General features: G+C 44.5%; 1 protein-coding gene across 2 annotated transcripts in view; it reads left to right on the top strand.

The window, feature by feature from the left end:
* The window catches only part of LOC115099499 (tripartite motif-containing protein 42-like), a 90,155-nt gene extending 67,222 nt beyond the window's left edge, over nucleotides 1-22,933 (top strand). Inside the window, exons 3-6 of one of the 2 annotated variants that reach the window (XM_029617172.1) lie at nucleotides 9,870-11,011; nucleotides 16,143-16,376; nucleotides 21,116-21,312; nucleotides 22,630-22,723. In XM_029617172.1, coding sequence (XP_029473032.1) covers nucleotides 9,870-11,011; nucleotides 16,143-16,376; nucleotides 21,116-21,312; nucleotides 22,630-22,639 — 1,583 coding nt within the window. In that variant the 3' untranslated portion in view covers nucleotides 22,640-22,723. Of the gene's footprint in view, nucleotides 1-9,869; nucleotides 11,012-16,142; nucleotides 16,377-21,115; nucleotides 21,313-22,629 lie in introns of both variants that reach the window. The other variant, XM_029617174.1, reaches the window with a different exon arrangement.
* Nucleotides 22,934-23,270: the final 337 nt, after the last annotated feature.

The raw sequence follows: 23,270 nt of genomic DNA, 5'->3' as shown, positions 1-23,270 counted from the left end.
GCGGCGAGCCTTTTTATTGGCACATCTGCTCTTGTTTTGAGCAGAATTTCCCTAGAAATTCACTGTAAGAGTGTCCCTTCCACATACACACACCCTCATACAGGCTCCCTCACTCTCTGGCACACACACACATTCCCTCATATAGGATCCCTCTCTGAAACCCACTCTCAAGCATCCCGCGCACTCCCCCTCTTAGCAACCAAACTGTCTCTCACAATCCCCCACACCCCCTCTCCTCTCTCACACACACATTCTCTTTCACCGGCATCCCCTTCCCCTCATATAAGCTTCCTCTCTCTGAAACCCACACTCAAGCATCCCCCCACCCACCCTCTCTTACCTCCCATGCTCTCTCTCACACCCTCCCCACCCCCCTCTCACCAACCATGCTCTATGTCACCCTCCTCTCTCACATACACACATTCTCTCTCACCGGCATCCCCTCCCCCATGCTCTCTCTCACACCCTCCTCCTCTCTCTCACCCTCCACTCCCCGACACACATTTTCTTTCAATGGCATGCCGCAGGGTCACGGCGAAGATGAAGGCCCGGCGCGCCATTCGCGGCACAAGCCATTTTCGCCTTGAGCAGAAAATAGAAGCGGAGACCCCGGCATGCCGCAAAAGGCGTGCGTCCCGCAGCACAAGCTCCATTCATGACGAAGATGAAGGCCCGGGCGCGCCAATTGCAGCACACATGAGCCTTCCCTTTTTGCCACTAACAGTGCGCCGGGCCTTCATCCTCGCCGCAAACGGAGCGTGTGCCACGGGACTCGCTCCATTCACGGCATGCCAGGGTCTCCTCTGCTATATTCTGCCTGTCCCGCCTGTTCTGTGCAAAACAAATCTTAAATTCTACATAGTTTATATTGATCAAAATAACACAATATGGGGCAGATTTTATAAATCTGCGCACACGCGTACTTTTGTTCGCGCACCAGGCGCGAACAAGAGTACGCAGGATTTCAATAGATACGCGCGTAGCCATTAAAATCCAGGGTCGGCGCGCGCAAGGCTGGCCAAAATCAGCAGCCTGCGCGCGCCGAGCCTCGCAGCCTGCCTCCGTTCCCTCCGAGGCCGCTCTGAAATCGGAGCGGCCTCGGAGGGAACTTTCCTTCCACCCCCCGCACCTTCCCTTCCCTTCCCCTACCTAACCCACCCCCCCCCCCGGCCCTATCTAAACCCCCCCTAACTTTGCGCGCGCCAGGCCAGCTGCCGCGCTCCATGTTCCGGTCCGGGGGCTGGTCCGGAGGCCGCGGCCACGCCCCCAGAATGCCCCCGGGCCGAAACCACGTCCACGGCAAGCCCCGGGACACGCGCAAGCCCCGGGACTTACGCGTGTCCCGGGGCTTGCGCGCGCTGCCGAGCCAATGCAAAATAGGCTCGGCGCGTGCAGGGGGGGGGTTGGGGTAGCTTTTCGGGGGGTACGCGCGTATCTTATGCCCGTACCCCTTTGAAAATCTACCCCTATATGTGACAATCTTTAACTAATTAATTTAAAATATAATACAGAAAAATGTATTGCTTAAAGATGCAAAGTTTTAAATATTTTGAGCAGAATTTCCCTAGAAGTTCACTGTAAGAGTGTCTCTTCCACCCTTTCCCTATTCCCCTGGCCAATCTCCTTTCACTTTGCCCTCTCAGGCCCCAGCTCCTCGACCTGCCACTTTCTCTCCCTTCCCCCTCTAGGCTCAACCCCTTCCTCTGTCTCCATTCCCAGAGTTTTACCCCTCTCTCAGTTTTGCCTCTCACACAGGCTCCCTCTGTCCCTCACACACATACATGCCCTCATACAGGATCCCTCTCTCACACACACATCCCCTCATACAGGCTCCCTCTCTCACAAACAAGAACCCTCACATACACACAATCCCTTTTTCACACACACCAGCTCCCAATCTCTCACACATATACACACTCTTTCACAATCTCCTCATATAGGCTTCCTCTCTCTGGCATCCATACCCACACACTCTCACATCTGCTCTCTCTCTCACTCCCCAACTCCTCGACCTTCCACTTTCTCTCCCCTCCCTCTCTAGGCTCAACCCCTTCCACTGTCTCCATTCCCAGAGTTTGACCCCTCTCTCAGTTCTGCTTCTCACACAGGCTCCCTCTGTCCCTCCCACACACACATGCCCTCATACAGGATCCCTCTCTCGCACACACACATCTCCTCATACAGGCTCCCTCTCTCACAAACAAGCACCCTCACATACACACAATCCCTTTTTCACACACACCAGCTCCCAATCTCTCACAAGTATACACACTCCTTCACAATCTCCTCATATAGGCCATCTCTCTCTGGCACCCATACCCCCCCCCCCCCCACACACACACACATGCTCTCTCTCTCACTCCCCAAGGCTTGAAATCTTACACACACACACACACACAGACTCACTGTCACTGGGGCCTGCTCCATCTTTGCTGCGAGCAGGACCTGTGGGAGGGGATTCCCATGCTCAGTTAGAGTGCCAGGAAGAGGCTGGAGAAGCCCTTTACTCTGGCTGACCTCACTGCTGCGCTAGGTCAGATGCCCAATAATAAAACACCAGGCATTGATAGACTGACTGTTGAGTTCTTTGATCATTTTTTCAATCTCCTAGGACCTGATCTCCTGCCAGTCCTAGAGGAAGCCTGGGAAACTGGCGACATACCTCTTACCTGTCATTGCGCGGAATTGATCCTCTCACCCAAGGGGGGAGATCCATGTGACATTCAGAACTGGTGTCCAGTTTCCTGGACTATAAGATCTTGGCCAAGGCAATGTTGCAATGCCTAAGGTCTGTGCCGAAATGTGTGATTCATCCTGACCAGTCCTACACTGTCCCAGATTAGACCATCTTCGACAACATTCTATTGGTTCGGGACCTTATTTATTATTGTCGCAGGACTGGTCTCTTGGTTGGCTTGTTGTCCCTTGATCAGGAGAAGGCTTTTGACTGGGTGGATCATGCATAATTCATGGGAACCCTCCAGACATTCAGATTTGACCCCCGTTTCATGGCTCTTCTCTGTGGCCTGTATTCCTGTGCAGAATGCCTCGTGAAGGTGAACTGGTCTTTGACGGCGACTCTGGCATTCAGTTGAGGAGTGCGTCAAGGGTGTCCGCTCTCTGGACAATTGTATGTGCTGGCCATTGAGCCATTTCTGTGCCTCTTGTGCAGACAGCTTATTGGACCAGCACTGCAAGCACCGGAGATGGAGATTATCCTGTCAGCTTATACTGACAACATAATCATGATGGTCCAAGACCTGATTTGGAGAGGATGTGAGCCTACGGTTTTATTCATTTGCATCTCAGCCCGAATCAACTGGGCCAAATGCTCTGGATTTTGGGTAGGGCTACAACAGGTGGACAGTCTCCTTAGTCAGATTGGTAACTTTTCATGGAGCAGAGACACTCTAAAATATCTGGGTATCCACCTAACCACTGTGAAGATTGCGACCCCGGTGAACTGGAAGGAGATGGAGGAGAAGGTCATAGTTTGTCTTAGGGTGTGGAAGGATCTAGTCCATCTGATGTCCTTCAGGGGGAGGGCCTTGGTGGTGAACCAGCTGGTATCCAGTATGCTGTGGCATCAGCTAGCCACCCTGAGGCCTTCTTTGGAGTTCATTGCCTGGATCCAGAGGAAGTTGCTGGACTTCTTCTGGGCCAGGAAGTGGCATTGGTTCTCCATGGATGTCCTGGGCCTCCCCTAAAGGAGAGAGGGAAGGGGGTTATGGACATCAGATGCAGAGTCCACATCCTGTGTCTCCAGGCCCTGCGGAGATTTCTGAACGCAGACCCACCTCTGCAGTGGTGCCCACTGGAGAATACTTCCTCCAACAAATGGGTGGGTCGCGGTACAACTGGCAACTTTTGATGATCAAAACAGAAGGGTATGCATGCGACTTCTTGTTGCTGCCAGCCTTCTACCAAGATATTTTCAAAGCCTGGAGCATGGTCGCTGGAATAAGAGACCCCTCGATGCCTCTAAGCCTGGACAATCCAGAAGAGCCCCTTCTTCACAACCCCTCTTTGGTTGTGAAGACCCTGGAGTCCCCTCAGATGCACTGATGGCCCACAGAGTCTGGGACTACATGTGTTGGCAATCTCCAGAGCAATGACCGGCTGTATTGGGTTTCCTCTGACGTGCTGGCCCAGCGCATGGGCATGAGGCACCTGTACGTGGCCGATCAATTGCTCAGCAAGATAAGGGGCCTTTTTATGTCCCAACCCTTCCAACTCGCTCAAGGGGGTCCTTTAGTCCATGAGTCTCCTCCCCCACCTTCCCCTCCCCCTCATCTCCCTGACCTGATCATCAGCCCCCCAAAACATCAAAGAATCCTCGATCCCCCTGTTTCCTTCCCCATCCCCATAGCCTGAGCAGGCTGGAGGATGTCCATTTGGTGCATTTCTGTGCTGCCCCAAGGAAGGCAATAGCCGATCTGGTGTACCATTCTATATATCGAGCCACCCTTGCTTCCCAAATTGATACACCCTGGTGGGGAGTACTGGGTGGCAAGATGAGTCCCCAGTGGGATGTATTCTTTTCAGAGTAAATCCCAAAAACCACCGGGGACCTATGTTGGCACATTGCCCATGGCACCATAGCAACCGGCAGTTTTCTATATCACATGAACCAGACTGGAAGAGAATGCAGGTTTTGCGGGATGGAGGACACACTGGCTCATATTGTTCTTTATTGTCCTCACCTAACTCCTTTTTTTGCACTCCTAAAAGCCCTCTTCCTATGGTTCTGGCTACTTTGCTGCCCACACGTCTTCATGTATGGACGCACCACAGCTAAGAACCCCAAAAGATGAGCCAGGGACCATCTAACAAATTTCCTCATAGCCTCTGCAAAGCTGACCATCCATCAGACCAGAATAGAGAAGCTTGATGGAGGCAACAAGGAGGAATGCGGGGTTCACTTTAGATCACTGGTCCGCTATCGGATCCAGACAAAGTGCCATTATGCGGCGTCCTCTGACTGTATTGAAGAGTTTACAAGCAAGTGGGTGATAGAAGAGCTGCTCTGTTCTATGCCTTTCCTACCCACCCTTTTCTTGTCAAGCTTATTTAAGCAACAAAGTTAGTAGGATATTGTTTTCAGGGCAGTGGCACATGTCCGTCAGGGCATGTACGGGTGCTCCCACCCTTAGTTAGCCATAGCCTTGGGGTCTCACTTGAGCAGGTGGGCGAAGCCTCAAAACCTCCCTTGCCAGGGTTATGGACCCTAACCCTTTTTCTGGTCTATGAAGAAGGCCAACTCAAATCTCCCGATGCCAATGCAACAAGGCATCATAACGACAGGCCTAACAGTGGTGTGACCCTTCCTTCTACTCCCCTTCCCTTCTGCACTCAGGAGACAAAAGGAATACTCCCCTTGCAGTTACCCCTTCCTGTCTGTTAAATAAGTCACAATAAGATCTTTGATATTAGTTTAAGGCATTTTCAGTGCGGCCACTTGCGAGATGCAGTGGCCACAAAGGATTTTAAGTTAGTTTCTGCATGTGAGGGAGGCTGCTGCAGATTTTTGGGAACAATGCTTTGAAATAGGTAGCTTCAGCTCCTGCTCTTAAACAAATCCTGCCTCAGAGCTTTAAATTTTCTCTTTTGCACAGAAACTCAATATAGAAATCATCACATGAGTCATTGTCTCAAGGGTAAATATCAAAATTGTTCTTTCAAAGTCAGTCACTCCATGCGATTTCCTCCTCTTGGTGCTACTGCGATCTGCTCTAAGATTTCCCACTTGAGATCACTGAATTGATGACCATACTCTAAGCAATGAGTGATGGGGCTTGGACTTTACTGGGGTTGACACAACTTTTATGTTCCATTTCTTTTTGTCTGTCCAACATATACTTTGTTGCATGGACATTGCAAGAAATAAACAGCATAAGATGACAAACATTTAGTAGAACCATACAAATTTGTTACTTTTCCTGAACCTGGATTCATCCAGTGTATGCCTTTTAAATAGCCTGTGCACAAAAGTTATACTTGTCACAATTATTGTGACCAGGTGACAAAGAGGATTCCGATGGTGTTTAATTTAGTTAGTTTAGTTTATTAAAATTTCTTGATCGCTTAATGTGGAGCAGTAAACACAGGATAGAATGATAAAACATTCCAGTGTTTAAAAATAATGGATGCAATTGCTGCTGCTAGATGTGAATATTGCAATACACATACTAATGTTGTGTCTTCAGTATCCTTTCTATCCAATATGATACCATGTTCCATTGGCATGCAAGGCCCTTTTTAAAGCTCTTTTTATAGTGTGAAAAGGATACCCCTGAGTCAGCAACCATGCACTGAGATCCTGTGTATGGGTGTAAAAATCATCTTTAAAAGAACAAATCCAGCCTATTCAAAGGAATTGTCCCACTGGAAGGTTCATTTATAATCCAGTGGGATGGAAGCTAGAGAAGCGCAGTAAATTATTTTGCTTAGGAGGCTTTTGGTTCAGAGACTTGCCAATTCTGCCGCCTTCTTTGAAAATCAAAGAGGTACATATTCAGACACAGTCCAGATAGCAAAGTTAGCTGAATAAAGTTATCTGGCTAATTTTAGAGGTATTTTCAATAGTGCAGCCACAGTATTGAATATAACCGGCTATGCTAAAGTTAGTCGGCTAACTATAGCCACCTAACTTTAGGACAGCGCTTTGGCCTGACCAGATTTAGTTGGTTAAGATATCCAGCTAACTCTGAATATTGGAGTTAGCCAGTTAACTTACAGGGCCATTCTTTATTGTGCAATGTGCCGGTATCCTGTGCAGTAGGGCCTTATTGTACGCGATAGGCCCTACTGCACATGATACCGGTGATGTCACGGTGGTATTATTAAAATTAGGGGAAGGGGAGGAGTGTGGGCGGGGTTTGGGAGTAGTTATCTCCCGGCAGCGCTGCGGGCAATAATGTTTTTTCGCATTATCACTGGCAGCACCTTGGGAAATAACTACACCTTTTCCCGTGGCACTATGGGAGTGATAGTGTTCAGTGCGGCCGCATCGTGGCGGGCAAAACCACACTGCCGTGATGCAGCCGACTGTCCACTATCACCCCCCTGCCCCTTTTTTTTCACGAATCTAGGGGTTAGTCAGCTAACTCCATTCCTCCCAGTTATGCCCCCAGAGCGCTTCTAACTTAGCCAGTTAAATTCTAGTTCCCTATCTTATTAGGAAGTTAAAATTTAGCCGGATATGTGCCCAAATATTCATTTAACTGGTTAACTTCTGAGTTAGCTGGCTAAATTCTTTTGAATATGGACTTCAAAATGTCCAAGAAAGGGATGCTTTTTTGGTCATACTCTATGACAAACTGCAAATCATGGTCTAACTTATTTAGCCATTCAATAAACTTGGGCAGATGATTTTTAGTGGATGTGTATAGCTAGAAACAATGTTGATATTTCTGCCTGAAGAATTTCGATGTATATAAGAATTAATCTTCAAACTGTGCCACATATAGATTGGCAATGTTTGGTGCTATTGTGGTTCCCATTGAAGTATCATGCTGCTGTAAGTGTTGGAGAGTATTAATTTGACATAAGTGATTTTTTAAATTTGCATAAAAATGCAAAACAATTGAACACTGGCCTACGATTAAAGAGAAGGCAAAAAAGGTATATTGATACCTGGTGTGCCTGTTTGATAGCCTCAGTAGATGGTCATAACTTGCATTAGAAGAAATAAGCTGGTTTGCGCTTCATTCTTCGATAATTGCACTGTTATTGTGTCAATATATTAATGAGAACATCATCTGCTGGATCTTCCAGTTGATAAGCAGTTCATGTCATTCCAGTCAGACCTAGAATGACGGGGAAGTGTGGTGCTTTGATAAGGTCAAAATGAAGAAACTCCTGGTGGTTTATATTGTGGTTAAAATGAGAGGGTTAGTTTTGCTGGTTGTTAGGCATGACAACTATGGGGAGCCATCGATTGTTTCTATCTGGATGCTTAATCTCTTCTGTCATATAAGAGCCTGGTGTTGCTGAGTGAATGTGAGGTCCAGGAAAAAATAGATGTTCCAGAGTCAATCATGGTTACAGTAGAGATTCCATTATTTCCCCAGGAAAGTTGTACTGGAATAATAACTTGAGAGAGATGTGTCCCCAGTTATGACACTCGGAAGAATAGTTACCTCCTGACCCATTCCTTTTATTAAGGCCAGGAGTCTGCATTTCCCTGCTACTTTAGCTGGGTCTACTTTGGCAGGTATTACGGAAGTGTTCTGAGAACCTGCAGTAAAGGCAGAGATCCTCTTGTTGATGCCACTCCTTTTCTTCTTCAGAAAGGTGGCATTTCATGCTGTTGACTGGCATGGGTTCCTCAGAGGTTAGTGGTTTGTTGGTGGGGCCGAACTGCCCCTTAATGATTCATAACACTCTTTTTCTTTCTTGATATCATTCTTCCAAGTGTCTCAATCTAGGAATGGCATTACACATGTCAGGCAGCACCTTCTTGGTGAGCATGCTAATCATAAACCCCATTTTGAGTGGTTCCAATGGATACAAGTGTGGGTGTAGGTGAAACCATAACTTGCATTGATGAAAGAAACCCTCAACTCATTTCAATTTCCACCAAACTTTTTGGAAAGTGGCAATCGGGTTTCTGGAAGTGGTGGACTCATTTGGGACTGCTCTCTCTGACAGGCAGTAGAACCCTGGAAGTAGTCCACCTTCAGCTATAAGGCATGAAGCTGAGCCTACATCCCTTGAACTGCTTCCAAAAGATCCTTCAGATATTTTAGGTCTGCAGGGAGCTGCTGTATTTTAACTGTGCCTCTGTTTGGGCTGGTCCAAACTGTCATGGTATGCTCCATTGATGGCAGAGAGGAGGCACCACACTGAGCAAGGGCGTATCTTGGAGATACTGGGTGCTCCGGTGCAGATGTTCTTCTGCCTGAAGCAGACACCGTTCCCCCACAGGTTGGGCCCATAGGTGCAGGTGGCCACCAGGACTTACCAGGCAGAAGCAGGAACCAGAAAGGAGCTGGGGACAAAGAGAAAGAGCAAGGAGTGGAGTCAAGGACCAGAAACAAAGAAGGAATCAGGAACAGGCCAGGAAAACAGTAATATCATGGAGCAAACTCTGTGAGGACTGTTGGACCAGAAAAGGTGTGTCAGGCTAAGGCTCCTTATATACAGCCCTCAATTTAGGACACCTAATGCTGGTCCAATAGGGAGCCTCTGGAGGTAGGTCTCCCTACTTCAGTTTAGTTTGATAGTTTCCATAGGATTCTTGCTGGCCAAGAGTCCCTGTGGCCATAAATACCCACAGGTTTGATCCTCGCTGCCCTTGGCATCACCTTTGAAGCCAAATATTGTTGTTGAAATGGCTGCTCCCCCCCCACCCAGTTTAGATTAAATTTATGGTACACTTCAAGTACTGTTACTTACAGATAAACTCAATACCACATTTAAAAGAACTTTCCATTTTCTTTTTGTCATAAGGAGTTGGGGGGGGGGGGAGGGGGGGGGCACAGATCACTAAGGCTCTCCTTTAAGTCAATGAAAGTTTGGTTAATCATTAACTCAAATAGCTGCATAAAAGCTCTTGGAAAGTTTATCTGTTGATGTTATTTCTGGTTTTAGCAAGCAATATGTGCAAGCAAGTAATCATTTTTTTTCTTTGCTACTGCTTTGAGCAGTAATTTTATTTAAAAGATGGTTTATAAATCAAAATGAAACTGATTCATAGGACTTTACTTAAAAATGTTTTTCTCCCATATGCACAGAGTAGGTAAAAGTCCTTTTTCAAACAAGGCCCATAAAATCTCCTCTTATTCTCTGCTTCTCAGAATATTATCGGTACTTTTACTTCCAACACAAAGTTTTCCATTAGTAAATAATATTTTACTGTGTTTCAGGAAAGGAAAGGTTTGAGAGGAACATTCTAAGACTCAATGGACTAAAGGTTGAGCTGGATGACACTTCAGTAGAAATGGAACAAAACTTCTTTAAACAGTTTCTTAATTTATATCAAGAAATACATCAACAGCAGAACAAAATCAAAGAAAGTATTCAAAATGAAAAGCTGAAAAGGCAAACAGATATAGAGCACTTTGTCGACTCGGCCTCAAGGTCTATTCACAAGATGGAAGGGTTGGACTATTTTATCTCCGAGGCCTTACGGCAGAACAACCCCACAGTGTTTCTCCAGATGTGCCGGCCAATAAAAAATCGTATTAAGAAAACTATGGCCAGTATTCCTGAGCCTACTGATATTCTACTCGTCAATCCAATGAAGGATTTTCAAATAGATTTTGCTCCTGTTAGAGCACAAATTAGCAATCTCCATTTAATAATCAAACAACCTATGCCCATTTCAGATCAGTCAAATGAAGTGACGTTGTTGACTAATAAAGAAAAGGACAATGTTTTTGTTGGACCCTGTAGTGCAAATCTTTGCCCCATAGACAAAACAGATGAGAGTAAACAGAATTATGATGCAGTATGCCCCCCATATCAACCTTTTGTCTGCCAGGAAATATGTAGTCCAGCAGAAGCAAAAGAAGGCCAGAAACCCTTGAGAAGTGCACGTACTGATTCTGTTTTTTGCAGGAATGAAGTCTCTTCTTTTGAGGACAAAGGTATTCAGTGTGATATCTCATTAAGTGAAGATCCAGTATGTCAGGAACCATACAAGGCGAAAAGCTCACCGATCTCCACCTCTAGTACTACCTGTAGTCCTGCTTCAATTGCAGCCTCTTACTGCACAGACTATGAAGACAGAAGCTGCCTATCTACAAAACGCAGCTCAACAAACCTCTACTGCAAGCCATACAGGCAGAAGGAAGGATCCTGTAGGAATAACATGTCATGTGAAGTCAAATCTGAGAAACGGCCAAGCAGCACACCCGCTTTAAAGGGACTTCAGTTCGGAAAGCGGCATATGAGAGATAATGAGAACTTGAAACTTGGTTCTGTAAATGAAACATCTCCAAACCTATTGGGTTTACCTGGCAAACCTGTAATATATGAACATATGATGGATGGCAATTCTGTCAAGGTATGATACTAGCTCTGTTATTGATCTAATACTTGTAATCAAACAAGTATAATGTCAGAAATTAACAGTTGCTGTAAGTCTTTAACAGTCACATGCATCTTAAATCCAGAAATATTTATGAAAACAGAGATATAGGTACAAATAATTTCTGTTAAATATATGATAGAATGGAAGAAACTAAGAAATACTACTGGTCATTACAATAGCGTTTCATTTCTCCCTAAATTCTCTTCTGACTGTGAGAGAAAAGGCTGAAAGGAGGCTATGAATTACAAATCTACAGAGGATATATCCCACAGTGCCATAGCGTCAGTTGTATGGTACGACACAGGTTTTCAGGAAGCTTTTACATTAATCACCAGAAGGAGCAGTGTGGCAATCTTTTTTCCCCTAAATGCCATTTCCGGGTGCACGCCGAATCTCTCCTCTGCACTTTCTTGTATATTGAAGGGAGTGAGGTTTTAGGAAAGAGTGAGGCATTTTAATGCATGACTGATTTCATTATATTTCTAATAGTACTTGTAAGAAATCACAAGAACATCAGAGCTTAAGTTAATGGTAAAAATATATTCTCTGTAAAAGTGGTCCCTGTCCCATTTTGGTCCTGGGCACAGGGAGCACATGGGGTGGGCTGTGGGAGACATAAGGCCCTATCACTGTCCCAGGGTGTCCGCATGGGGAGAAAACAAGGTTTTAAGGCCCTTAGGGTTTTTGTTCTCTCGCGGGATCTTTTGCACACCAGTCAGTCACCCCCAAAATATCCCTCTTCATTCGCAGTTTGCTGCTCAAAATAAAGTCTTTACTCAAAGAAACTGGTGGAAAAACAGCAGTCCATACATCGGCACACATAAGGACAGTTTCACAGCACAAAAGAAATGTCACAGTCTCCACCTCTCCTCCAAGTAGGTCAGCTCTTTGGAGAAGAAGGCCCTTCTGCACCCTGGCCCCTCCCGGTGCCTGTTTGCCAGATGCAATCGGTTTCCCCAGGGTCCCTTTCTCTTCCTCTCTCTCTTCTGTGAGACTGATTTTAGCCAAAACAGCCTCTGCCTCTGGGGAACTTTCCCAGGCAGGTTACCTCCAAAACCTAGAAGTGAGCCAAAGCTCGAAAGTCTATTTGCAAGAGAACGATATGATTCACAAAGATAAGTACTGCTACTTCTCTTGCAAGTAGACCTTTCTAGCTTTGGCTCATTTCTATTTTTTGGCCAATAGCAGTACCAAATTAGATGGACTCAGAACTCAAACATTTTATATGAAGCTAACTAAAAAAAAAATAGAGCAATCAATAAAGCAGACCTGTTCCAATTCAGTCTGTAGTCATTCTATTAGGTTGATTAAGTGGCGGTCCCACACATACATACAAATCATTTTTTTAGGATTCGAATTTCGTACATTGCTACCGAGAATTCTTGAATTTTGTACATTGACTTGCGTAGTCTATGAATTTGTTGTTACAAGTTGTGGGCTTCATACCAGGATTTACATAACTTATGAGTTATTTATCTAAATGACTTTGAATAATGATCTCAATATTTTTAAAGCATAACAAGACAGTTTACAGTTCACTTTTCCACAGGTGCATTGTGACATTCTTTCCTAATGCTTATGTTTGAAGCAACTTATTTTGCACCCTGCAAAGAGGGTACATGGATTTTCCTAAACTCCCCTGCAAGGATATTACAAGCTAAGCTTAGCTATAAATGCATTAACTCATATTATTTATAACTCTGTTATTCTACTCCAAAATCTCATGTGAAGTAAAATTTTCATTGTTAAAAGAATTCTTTAGGGTTCAACAATTTTCTGATATTTTCCTATTAATTACTTTTATACTATATATATATTTTCATTCTTGGCAGTAACGGGGGGGGCGGGCCTGCAAAAGCCCCGACTCCTCCCCTTCCAGTGCGGACTCCACCCCGATTTAGCTATCGCACACGAAAAATCCCTTTTTGCGTGCGAAAGCTTTCGAAAATGACCCCCTTAGCAGGTTTGTTTTAGGTTCAGTCTAAGCTCTGATTGGTTAATTAAATTGCTATCCACTCAATCTCAGTTTCAATTGGTCAGTTGTGGATTGCCAGATTTGGTTTGTTTTTTCCCTTCAAAACGATTGATAGTTTTTCAGTCAATCAATCAATCAGAATTTTCTCAATGGCAAGAAATGAAATGAACCCAACTTCCACCTAGAATAGTCTTTCCTCACAGCTCCCCTATGAGGAAAGACTAAAGAGGTTAGGACTTTTCAGCTTGGAGAAGAGACGGCTGAGGGGGGATATGATAGAGGTGTTTGAAATCATGAGAGGTCTAGAACGGGTAGATGTGAATCGGTTATTTACTTTTTTGGATAATAGAAAGACTAGGGGGCACTCCATGAAGTTAGCATGGGGCACATTTAAAACTAATCGGAGAAAGTTGTTTTTCACTCAACGCACAATTAAACTCTGTAATTTGTTGCCAGAGGATGTGGTTAGTGCAGTTAGTATAGCTGCGTTTAAAAAAGGATTGGATAAGTTCTTGGAGGAGAAGTCCATTACCTGCTATTAAGTTCACTTAGAGAATAGCCACTGCCATTAGCAATGGTAACATGGAATAGACTTAGTTTTTGGGTACTTGCCAGGTTCTTAAGGCCTGGATTGGCCACTGTTGGAAACAGGATGCTGGGCTTGATGGACCCTTGGTCTGACCCAGTATGGCATTTTCTTATGTTCTTATGTTCTTATAATACAAATTCCCATTTTCATTTTTTCATTAGATATTAAATTGTCTCCACTAAGATATTTTATCTAATTTATATTCTTCTAAACAAAAAGACATAAAATACCATTCACTGGTTGATAAAATCTTTCCATTTCAAATATGATACTTAGAGCTCATTTTGTCTGCAAATTCTCATATATGGTATGTCACATTTCTTCAAAACTCACTAAGAAAACTTTGAATATAAATTTTCTTTATTTTGCTCCATATCTCCTTTAAAATCAATGAGAATTTCCAAATGGATCATTTAATTCTACTGTCTTACATTTTTACAAGTATACCCTCTATCGCATCTGACTCACCTGATTCTTCTGATATATTTCAATTTATTTTCTTCATTAAGTTTTAATTATAAGAGACTTTGCCCTTCATTTCAGGATTAACATGGAAGTCTATGGGAGTATTTTATACAGAGTATCCTAGATTGGTCAGTTTACATCTGTTTAGCATAAGTAATACATCATTTGAAAAAGAAAACATTACTCTCTCACATATGAATAAAGTTGCAAAGAAAATATTTTTTTTTTTACCAGATCCTGACTAGACTAGCCACTTTCCTTCTTTAAGGTATCTGGGGACACCTACAGTTGTTGCCATCCATGACACCATAAGGTTGCCATCACACTTGTCAGCAAATGGTGGCCCCCATACAGGGCTAGTGCAAGGGTATTATGCACCCTAGGTGAACCTTACAATTTTGTGCTTCACCTCTCCCTGGCCCCATCCTCCCCAGACACAATGAAAATTTATGCATTTATAATAACAGATTTTACATGAAAAAGGACATTCAAAGTACAGTCTTCCAACAACATGTATATTATATTTCCATGCACTACTGTGGTGCCAACCAGAGACCCCTGCAAAAAAGAATCATGGAACCCTTATGGTATTAGGCCTGTTGTGATGCTTGCTCGTTGTGGGTTTGGTCCTCAGGAAGTCATAAATATACTCAATTACAATATAGTGAACCTCCCATACCAAAACAGCACTAGCTGTCAGCATTTAAACAGCAACATCCTGCCTATGGAAAGGCAATACTGCAAATATGACACCAGGTCCTAAAATACAAATCCATATTCTATTAGGAAATGAGAACAAGATAGGCTGCTGTGGATCCCATTTCCTACACAGAAACTATTCTCTAGCACATCTTGGTCATTTATACAGAACAACACTTACCTATTAAAAAGACCATACAGTATAAATAGAAATGTGCATACAAAAACTGAACTGAAAATCGCAACAAGCCATAAAACAATAAAACATCAAACAAGAAAATCAAGAAATATAAAACAGCAATAATAGTAAAAGCGTACTAATAAAAAGAATAAATATTTCAAAACAGCTGATGAATAGAATAACATCCAATAATTTAAAACTCATAAAACATTTTAAAACATTTCCAAACAACAATAAAATATTTCATAACATCCAATAATTAAAAATAAAAAAGGATTTTAAAAAATTCCCACTCTCCATACCTAGGAACTAGGGGTTGTTGCACATAAACTTCTCTCTTCCTCTTCACATATATGCTCTCTCACATGGTTTCTCTCTCCTTCACATATACTTACTCACACTCACCCATGTTTTATCACACACTCACTCTCACGCACACATGTTGTCTCTCTCGCTCTCTCACTCTCATATACTTCTTCTCTCACTCACTCTTCTCCCCAGCTCCTCTGAAAGCACAAGCAGCAGCAGCAGCCTCTTCCTTCAGCCCCTTGCAGCGCATGGGATTCTGCCTCTTTCTTAAGGGCCATGAAGCTGACACTGCTCCAGCTCCTGCTCCTGATGACAGTGCTCTAGCTCCTGGTCCTCTTTTAATTTCTGCTGCATGGGCCAAAGCTGCTCTGCTTCCTGCTATTTCTGGTTCGGCCGATGCTGCTCTGCCTCCTTCTGCTCAGTGTTAGTGGCACTGGCAGGAATGGCATTTCCTTCTTTCTACTTGTAGTGAGTGGCCAAGAAGAGGAAATAGTGCTGCTGGGCCTGCACAGGAAGGGAGGCCAACCCAGCACCGCTCCCAAAACCGTGGCACTACAGACAGCTGCATAGACCACCTAGTGCTTCCACCAGCCTTGCCCCCATATTTCAGGACTGCTGATGCCAAATGCCAGCCCTGAAATAATATAAATATCTCAAGCCTAACTTGAGGCCCAGTCAATGGCAGCAGCAGCCCCTGCCTCTAGATACAGCAAGATTGAGATTTAGGCTTGTGCCAAATGAGCACATGGTTTGAAATGTTCTAATGTGTGACATGATTAACAGGGGGGGAAATAAAAATCACATCTGTATAGATTGATTAATTAGACAAAAAAAAGTCAATTTGCTTATGTGTGTTTTCATTACTATCTGCCTTTTGTCTTTTCAGATTTTTTGGGCGCTCATTATACAAGATGCGATAGTGAAATTTTATGAAGTGCAGATGCAAGAGATTGTTTCCACCACTCAATGCCATGCTGTTGCTCGGAGTCAGTCAGGACTCTTCTCAGGCGTCAAACAAGAATCTTTTAAGATTACTGACCTCAACCCAGATTCGGAGTACTTATTCAGAGTGCGTGCTGTGAATAAAGCTGGACCAGGGGAATGGAGTGAGCCATATAAGGTAGCCAGACTGATTTTCATTAGGAAGAAGAGAGCTACAAATTGTTGAGAAACTAAATAGGGGTCGGCCAGGTGACCCATTCTCAGTGCTGCATGGTGTACCCTGCCGTACAGAGGTCCTGGATTCGATTCCCAGGTCAGGCCCTCTATTCTCCAGGTCAGCTGGAATAGGGATGCCACGGGGGAGGGAGTCTCAGCCATCACCCATCACTTGGGTTGCCAGCTGCCTAGTTTTGGACCAGATAGCATGGTTTTTAAATATGCTGTGCAGTGGTCAGAAGCACTGACCTGACACTGAGAATCTAATTTGTGCAGGCAGCTCCTTCACTCCCCCACAGCAGCTTCCTGGTGATAGGGAGAGAGGCAGGGCCAGCTCATCTCAGAAGACAGCTGTGCTGTGTCATCGCCCCCACCTCCGAATCTCTGCTGTGATTGGATAGCATGGGGAGAGGAGACAAGGCATAACACAGTCCTCAGCTTCCAGGCCCTCCACAGATCTCCACAGCAATGGCCCTCTGGGTCAAGTCCCCTCCCACACGGTGAGCTGGGCTGAGACCCTAGAGAGCTGCTGCAGTGAAGCGGATAGAGAGGGGGAGAAACAGTCAGAGAGATGGTACAGGGTGGCGGAAGGGGAGAGAAACACAGCGGGGGCACAGACAAAAGAGGAAAGAGGAGACACACATGGGGGACATGGGAAGGGAGACACAGTGAGGGGGCACGGAGGGAGGGACTGGGATAGTAGGAGGAAAGGGAAGGGAAGGGAGAGAGACCTGCATGAAGTGACAGTTACAACCCTGAAAACCTTGCTGGGTAGATTGGATGGACCATTTTGGTCTTTATCTGCCATCATTTGCTATGTTACCATGGATGGCATGGGAATGGAAAAAAAACCAGAGGGGGGATGGAGGGAAGGAGGAGGCCCAGGGAAGGGGAGAGACACAGAGGAAGCATAGAGCTAAGGAGAGAGAGAGAGAGGAGAAGCAGGGAAAGAAGAGGCACGAGGAAGGGAGAAGGGGAAAATGGGAGGGAAAAGATAGAGAAAGAGGGAAGCACTGGAGAGGAAATGGAGAGATAAACAGGAGGGCACAGGATGGGAGAGAAAGATGAAAGCATGGGGAGGGGCTTAGAAACAGGAGGACAGCACTGGAGAGGAGAGCACAGAGGAGAAGGAGAGAGAAGGAGGAGGCCTGTTGAGAGACAGGTGGCACAAACGAGGTGGAGGTTAAAGGATGGGAAGTGGGAGAGAGCCAGTTGGGGGACAGAGTGAGGGAGAAAAGGAGAGACTAGAGAAGGAGGGCTGAGAGAAGGTGATAGAAGAATAAGATAAGAAGTACAGGGATGAAAGGTAAAAATATAGATGAGATACAATAGAATGAGAAGAGTGAAGTGATGAATGGAAGAGGAGACGGGGAGAAGTGGCATGTGAGGGGCAAGCTGGAGACAGGAGGAGAGTCAGAGAAGGGAAAAGAGAAAAATGGAGAGGAGTCGAGGAAAGCCAGAGTAGAAAAGTAGCAGAGAGAGAACAGTATGATATGGGCAAAAAGGTTAAAAGTTAGTGCCTTTTATTTTCAAATTCATTATCTGATTACATGACTGAAAAGGTTTTAATGATTTTACTGTAAATGTGTTTTTTAAAATCTTAGCTGTAATGTCCAGCAGATGACATTGGCAGTGATCGACTCTTTTTAGCTGTGTGTCCTGTCATTAGAGTGAGGGGTGGTGCCCACACTTTCGCTTTTCCCTCCATTACCCACAACCCCATCTTCCCGATATCTGTAACCCACCCTTGGGGAGCTTTGGAAGGCAGAGGGAGAGAAAAGCCAGTGTGAGGGGGGAGAGAAACATGCTGGATGTTCCTGTGTCTGTAGGAGGGAGGAGGATGTGTGTTTAGGGAGTGTGCGCGTGTATATGAAACAGAAGGGAGTGTGTGTGGGTGGGTGAGAAGGAGGCTGCATGTTGATGGGTGTCTCTATGTGTTAGAAAGGCTTTAGTTGTCACAGAGAGGAAGGTGGTGCAAGAGAGAGAGAGTGTGTGGTTGATGAGGGGATAAGGGTGGTTGAAACAATAACGTTTAATAAAACAAAGGGTATGGATGGAGGTGCCTGGAAGCCAGTGTTGAGAGGACTGTACATCAACAACTGACAGCAGGTCTTCCCCCTCCCGCCAGGCCTCAGGGTTTTGTGGAGCGTCCAGTCGCAGTCCATGGGAAAGTTGGCCACCCTACCCTCCCCCATCACCCAACAGCGACACTCACTGACCGGACTCGAGGTGCACAGGGCTCCAGAGGCAGCCAAGGTCCGTGGCCTCTGCTCCAGGACCCATCATCACAAAGGGGCAAAAAAAAAAAAGGGGGGGGGGGGGGGGAGGGAAAACCCTGATGTAATTGTAAATGAAGGTCCACGGCACTGTCTCCTGAGCAGAGGTCACTTCCGATCAAGCGGGAAGCCAAAGGAACAGAAGGAATTGGCCAGACCAAAAAATATGATACAAAGGAAAAGAAATGAGGAGAACACATTGTAAACTGTAAGGCATACACAGACAGGAAGAGATGGGAAGATTAGTGATCCCATGAATAATGCCTACACTTGAGCAGAACACAGCCATTGTGCAAGCACGGGAGGGGTGGGATTCATCTGTGATCTTCTGCTGGCTGTGATTACCAGGGAAGGAACAGAGAGAGGCTGAGAAACGAATGACAGAGCTCAGAGAAAAGTTGCTATTAATGCACCAATGATATGACTCTGCTTTGCAACAAAGCTTTTGCCAGGAATTTCTTTTATTTTTTTGCAGTAATTAATTTATATGAGGTCAATATTCAAAGGCATTTTATTTGGATAACTTTTGAGTTAGCCGGATAAATGCCACGTTTTGAGTATCACCGCACGTGTCCGGATACATTTTATCCAGATAAGCCATTATCTGAATATGTTTTATCTGGATAACTTGTAGGCTTTTTGGGGGGGTCCCGGGGAGGAGTTGAGTTATTTGGAGTTAGCCAAATTTGGCTAAACATAAGATATGGCAAACAGCAAGGTTTATGTTCCCAGATAACTTTAACTTAACTGGCTATATTCAGTGAATATAGCCAGTTAAATAGTGTTTACCATTATATAAAACAAACCTGAGCAGGCCTGCCAGCCCAGTCCCTCACCCCTTAACCTAGTGCAACAAATGTGGGCCCTGTCAGCTGTTCACCCCTCCCTCCTCAAAATATTTCCAAATTGTTGTGGGTCTATGGGACTGAAAAGCCTTCTTCTTCTCCTCCTCCTCCTCCTCCCTCCTGCCCCCAATTTGCCAAAATGTTTTCCAAATTAGAGGTCCCATGAGGTAGCCCATGCTCTCACTTTGCCTTCATCAACCCAACCCCCAAACCCCTTACAGCAATCCTGGATATGCTGGGAGCCAGCAACTCTTCCAAGGCCCCCTTGGGTTGGATTGATGGGCTACTGCAGGGGATCTGTGTCTGGAGAATGATTTCACTATTCAGGGAGAGAAGCTTTGGGGCCCATAGGCCCACTACAATTTTGAAATATTTGAAGGGGGGGGGGGGGGGAATCGGCCAGCAGAACAGACATTTGTTGCACTGGGGTGAAGGTGGGGGGATCGAGCCTGCAGCTATACTTGAGGTTTTTTTAATTTTTGCAATGGTAATCACTTCTTAGCAGACTATATTCTTTGAAATATGGCCGGCTAAGGTTCAGGTTATCTCAGTACATGCATCTGGATAACATTGAAACCTTACTGTGATATTCAAACATGGCTGGTTAGGTTTCAAAGCTATCCAGGTAGATTTACCTGGATAGCTTTGATCAAGGATATTCAGAAGGAAGCTTATCCTATTGAATATCTCTGATAATTATTTGGCTAACTTTAGTTGGATAACTTATCCAGTTTAGGGTTTTTTGAAAATTGACTTCTATATCTTTACTTTGCCCATAACAGGTCGATTTTATACATGCTAATCAGCTCATTTAAAGCCTAAAAAAATGCAAATCAAACAATGTGACTTGCCTGAAAAATTGAAAGCCTCATTATTTGATTTGAAATTACCTCCAACTATAGCATGTCCTAACGCTCTTGGGCACCAGCCACCACTGTGTAAGTCCTGGGGGGGGGGGGGGGGGTCTGGAGGGTGGGGATCCTTCTGGGAAAAATACTGATGCTTAGTAAATGAGCCCCTAAGTTTGTACCTGAGACAACGAAGAGTAACGTGGCTTGTACAAGGTCATAGAGAGTGGTAGCAGGATTTGAACGTTGGCTTCCCTGGTTCACAGCCTGCTGCTTTAACTCTAGGCTACTCTTTCATTGGCATTAACTGGAGCTGTCTTGGGAAACAAACTCTGGTTTTCGTTAATGTAGCTCCCCACCCCTTCCCTCAGCTGGGGATCACCTTCCTAGCCCTGGAGAGCACTGGTTTTGTTCAATCAGGGTGGGGGGAATACAGTGTCTGGATCCCATGGAATGGGGGCAAGGCCAAACTAGGCAGAGGTTCCCTTCCAAAAATATGACAGTCTACACAGTAGTTGGTGCTCCAAGCAGAAAGACAGTTTACTTGTAAAATAACCAGTTCATCAAGTACAAAATCAAAATCCAGAGCAAAAAAAACCAAAACCCAGTAGAAACAAATTCAGAAATTCACCCCTCCTTCAGAAAGTACCGAGCTTCACCCCTCCCTCAGAATTCAGATCTCATGCATTGTAAGTCAGTCTCAAGGTCAGCCTTCTGCTCTTCCTTCCCCAGGTCCTCTGTGGTCCCCGTAAAAATTACAGAGCCTCTCCTGATCTTGAGCACAGCACTACTTCAGTAGATGGACCTGCAAGAGTCCCTCCACCCTCTCCTAGTGGCAAACTTCTCAGGACCAGATTCCAGAGAAAGGTTCATTTTCCTTGCAAGGACTATCTCAGTGATGGCAAGTCAGGCAAGGGCAGCTTCTTCCGGTAGGTCTCCCTTCCTTCCAGCTCTTCACGCTTCACACTACACAGGCCTCTTATCAGACCAAATCTTCAGAATGACTCCCAACCCCCAGTGCTTGGGGGAATACCAGTTCCCAAAGGACTCTACTCACTCTTTCTGGTAAAGCTCCTGCTTGTGCCTTGCGGGAGGCAATTTTATACTCCTTTAGCTTGTCCCATTCTCTTTAGGGCAGGAACTACCCTGACACATTATCAGTTTGCATGCACACTCCCTTGAGCTCCCTCTGGCCTCCCTTTGCCAGACAGAACACATTCCATAGAACGTTTAGTGCACCCTCCACGGCTGCAAGATTCTCTGCTTTAACACAGAGGCCCCAACCCAGTAAACTGCAGGTTCACTTCTAGTAGCCAAGCATGGCCCACATCTATATATCATTAGTATGGCATGCGCTATGCAGGAAGTATATCTGTATCTTTCTTTAAACATCATCTTAGCTTAGCTAGGTCATAGGCTATAAAAAGCTACATTTCTCCTCAGTCTCTCTGAAGCAAATTTAGGTAATTGTGAGCAGTTTTTATACTCAGAGACCTGCAGGATGCACTGTATCTAGAAGTGAAACAATGAGATATACTGGATTGAAGCTCTGTATTTGTGGTACTAAGATACTTTGACATTAGGTTCCACTCAAGCATTTTATTCTGATGGTACAATAGAGAAATAAGTAGAATAATTGGTTTGATTGATTAGGCAATGATTATTCATTTTCCATCTCTGTGCTTGTGTAAGATTTGAAGACCTGTTTCATTTTCTAAACTTAGATTAGTTCAAAGTTTTTTTTTGTACATCAACTGGTTCACCTTGTTTGGTGAAAAAACATATGAGAAGCATGGTTGGAGCTCACTCAGGAAAGAATTGTATTTAAAATAATCCATACTTGCAAGAAGATAAAAAATAAATGTACCGTCTTTTGGCTTTGATTGTAAATAATTATATTTGAGATCATTGCATTTTGACACACTTGCATCAATTTTGTTGTAATACAAATCCAGCATCAATATTCATTAGACTTACTACTACTACTACTACTACTATTACTACGTATTTCTATAGCGCTACATGTCATATGCAGTGCAGTGCAATAACACGCAAAAAAGAGACAGACCCTGCTCAATAGAGCTTACAATCTAATAAGACAAACATACAGGGCAAGAGATTTGGGCTGTTTCATAAAGCAAGAAAATGGTTTAAAAAGTTATTTAATCAGGCTAAAAGCAGACAATCAGGCCTAAGATTTAAAAGACGTCTAGACTGACTTCCTAAAACATTCCTTTCTCTTTCAGGTCTCTATGATGAAATGCACAAATGCTCCCACTGAAGAGGATCTACCTCAAAATATACCCCAGAAATCCCTTAAACACATATCCCGTAGACGTAGCTCAGCAGTTAAGTAAATGCAATGCAAGCTGTTCTTCAGACATTTTTCCTTATGGATCTGCAGCAAAGAAATCATGCGGAGAGCCTCACAGACCACAACAATTGTTGTCCTTCAGTTCCCAACACTCAAGCCATTCTTCCAAACCTTACCTTTGTGGAGGTCTATGGGAATGTGATGCTTTCAATTAAACCAAGGCATTTGAGCTTTCAGATTCTGAAACACGTGTCCTTCTAGAAAAGTAGTGGATATGTCTGCATTATAATTATCCCATGGAAGGTAGTCACTTAGCGAGCAAGAACTAAAACGGTACTGTTTTGTATTGAATATGAGCTCTTAGTTGTAGCAGACAGGGTCTAGTAGTTGGTGAAAGCATTGCGTTACAGCTCAAGAGAGGTCTTGGGATATGAATTAAAAGCTTCTGGTCTGCATAATCTTACATAAATCATTATGTTTTGCTTTTCCTAAATTTACTCGGCTCTAAATAAGTAACAATATTGCCCCTATCCTCTTTGGAAGCTGTCCTGTAGAGGAGACAGAGAAGGACCC

The sequence above is a fragment of the Rhinatrema bivittatum genome, chromosome 9 (genome assembly GCF_901001135.1).
Source record: "Rhinatrema bivittatum chromosome 9, aRhiBiv1.1, whole genome shotgun sequence".
Taxonomy (NCBI): domain Eukaryota; kingdom Metazoa; phylum Chordata; class Amphibia; order Gymnophiona; family Rhinatrematidae; genus Rhinatrema; species Rhinatrema bivittatum.
This window is presented reverse-complemented; position numbering and strand designations above follow the sequence as displayed.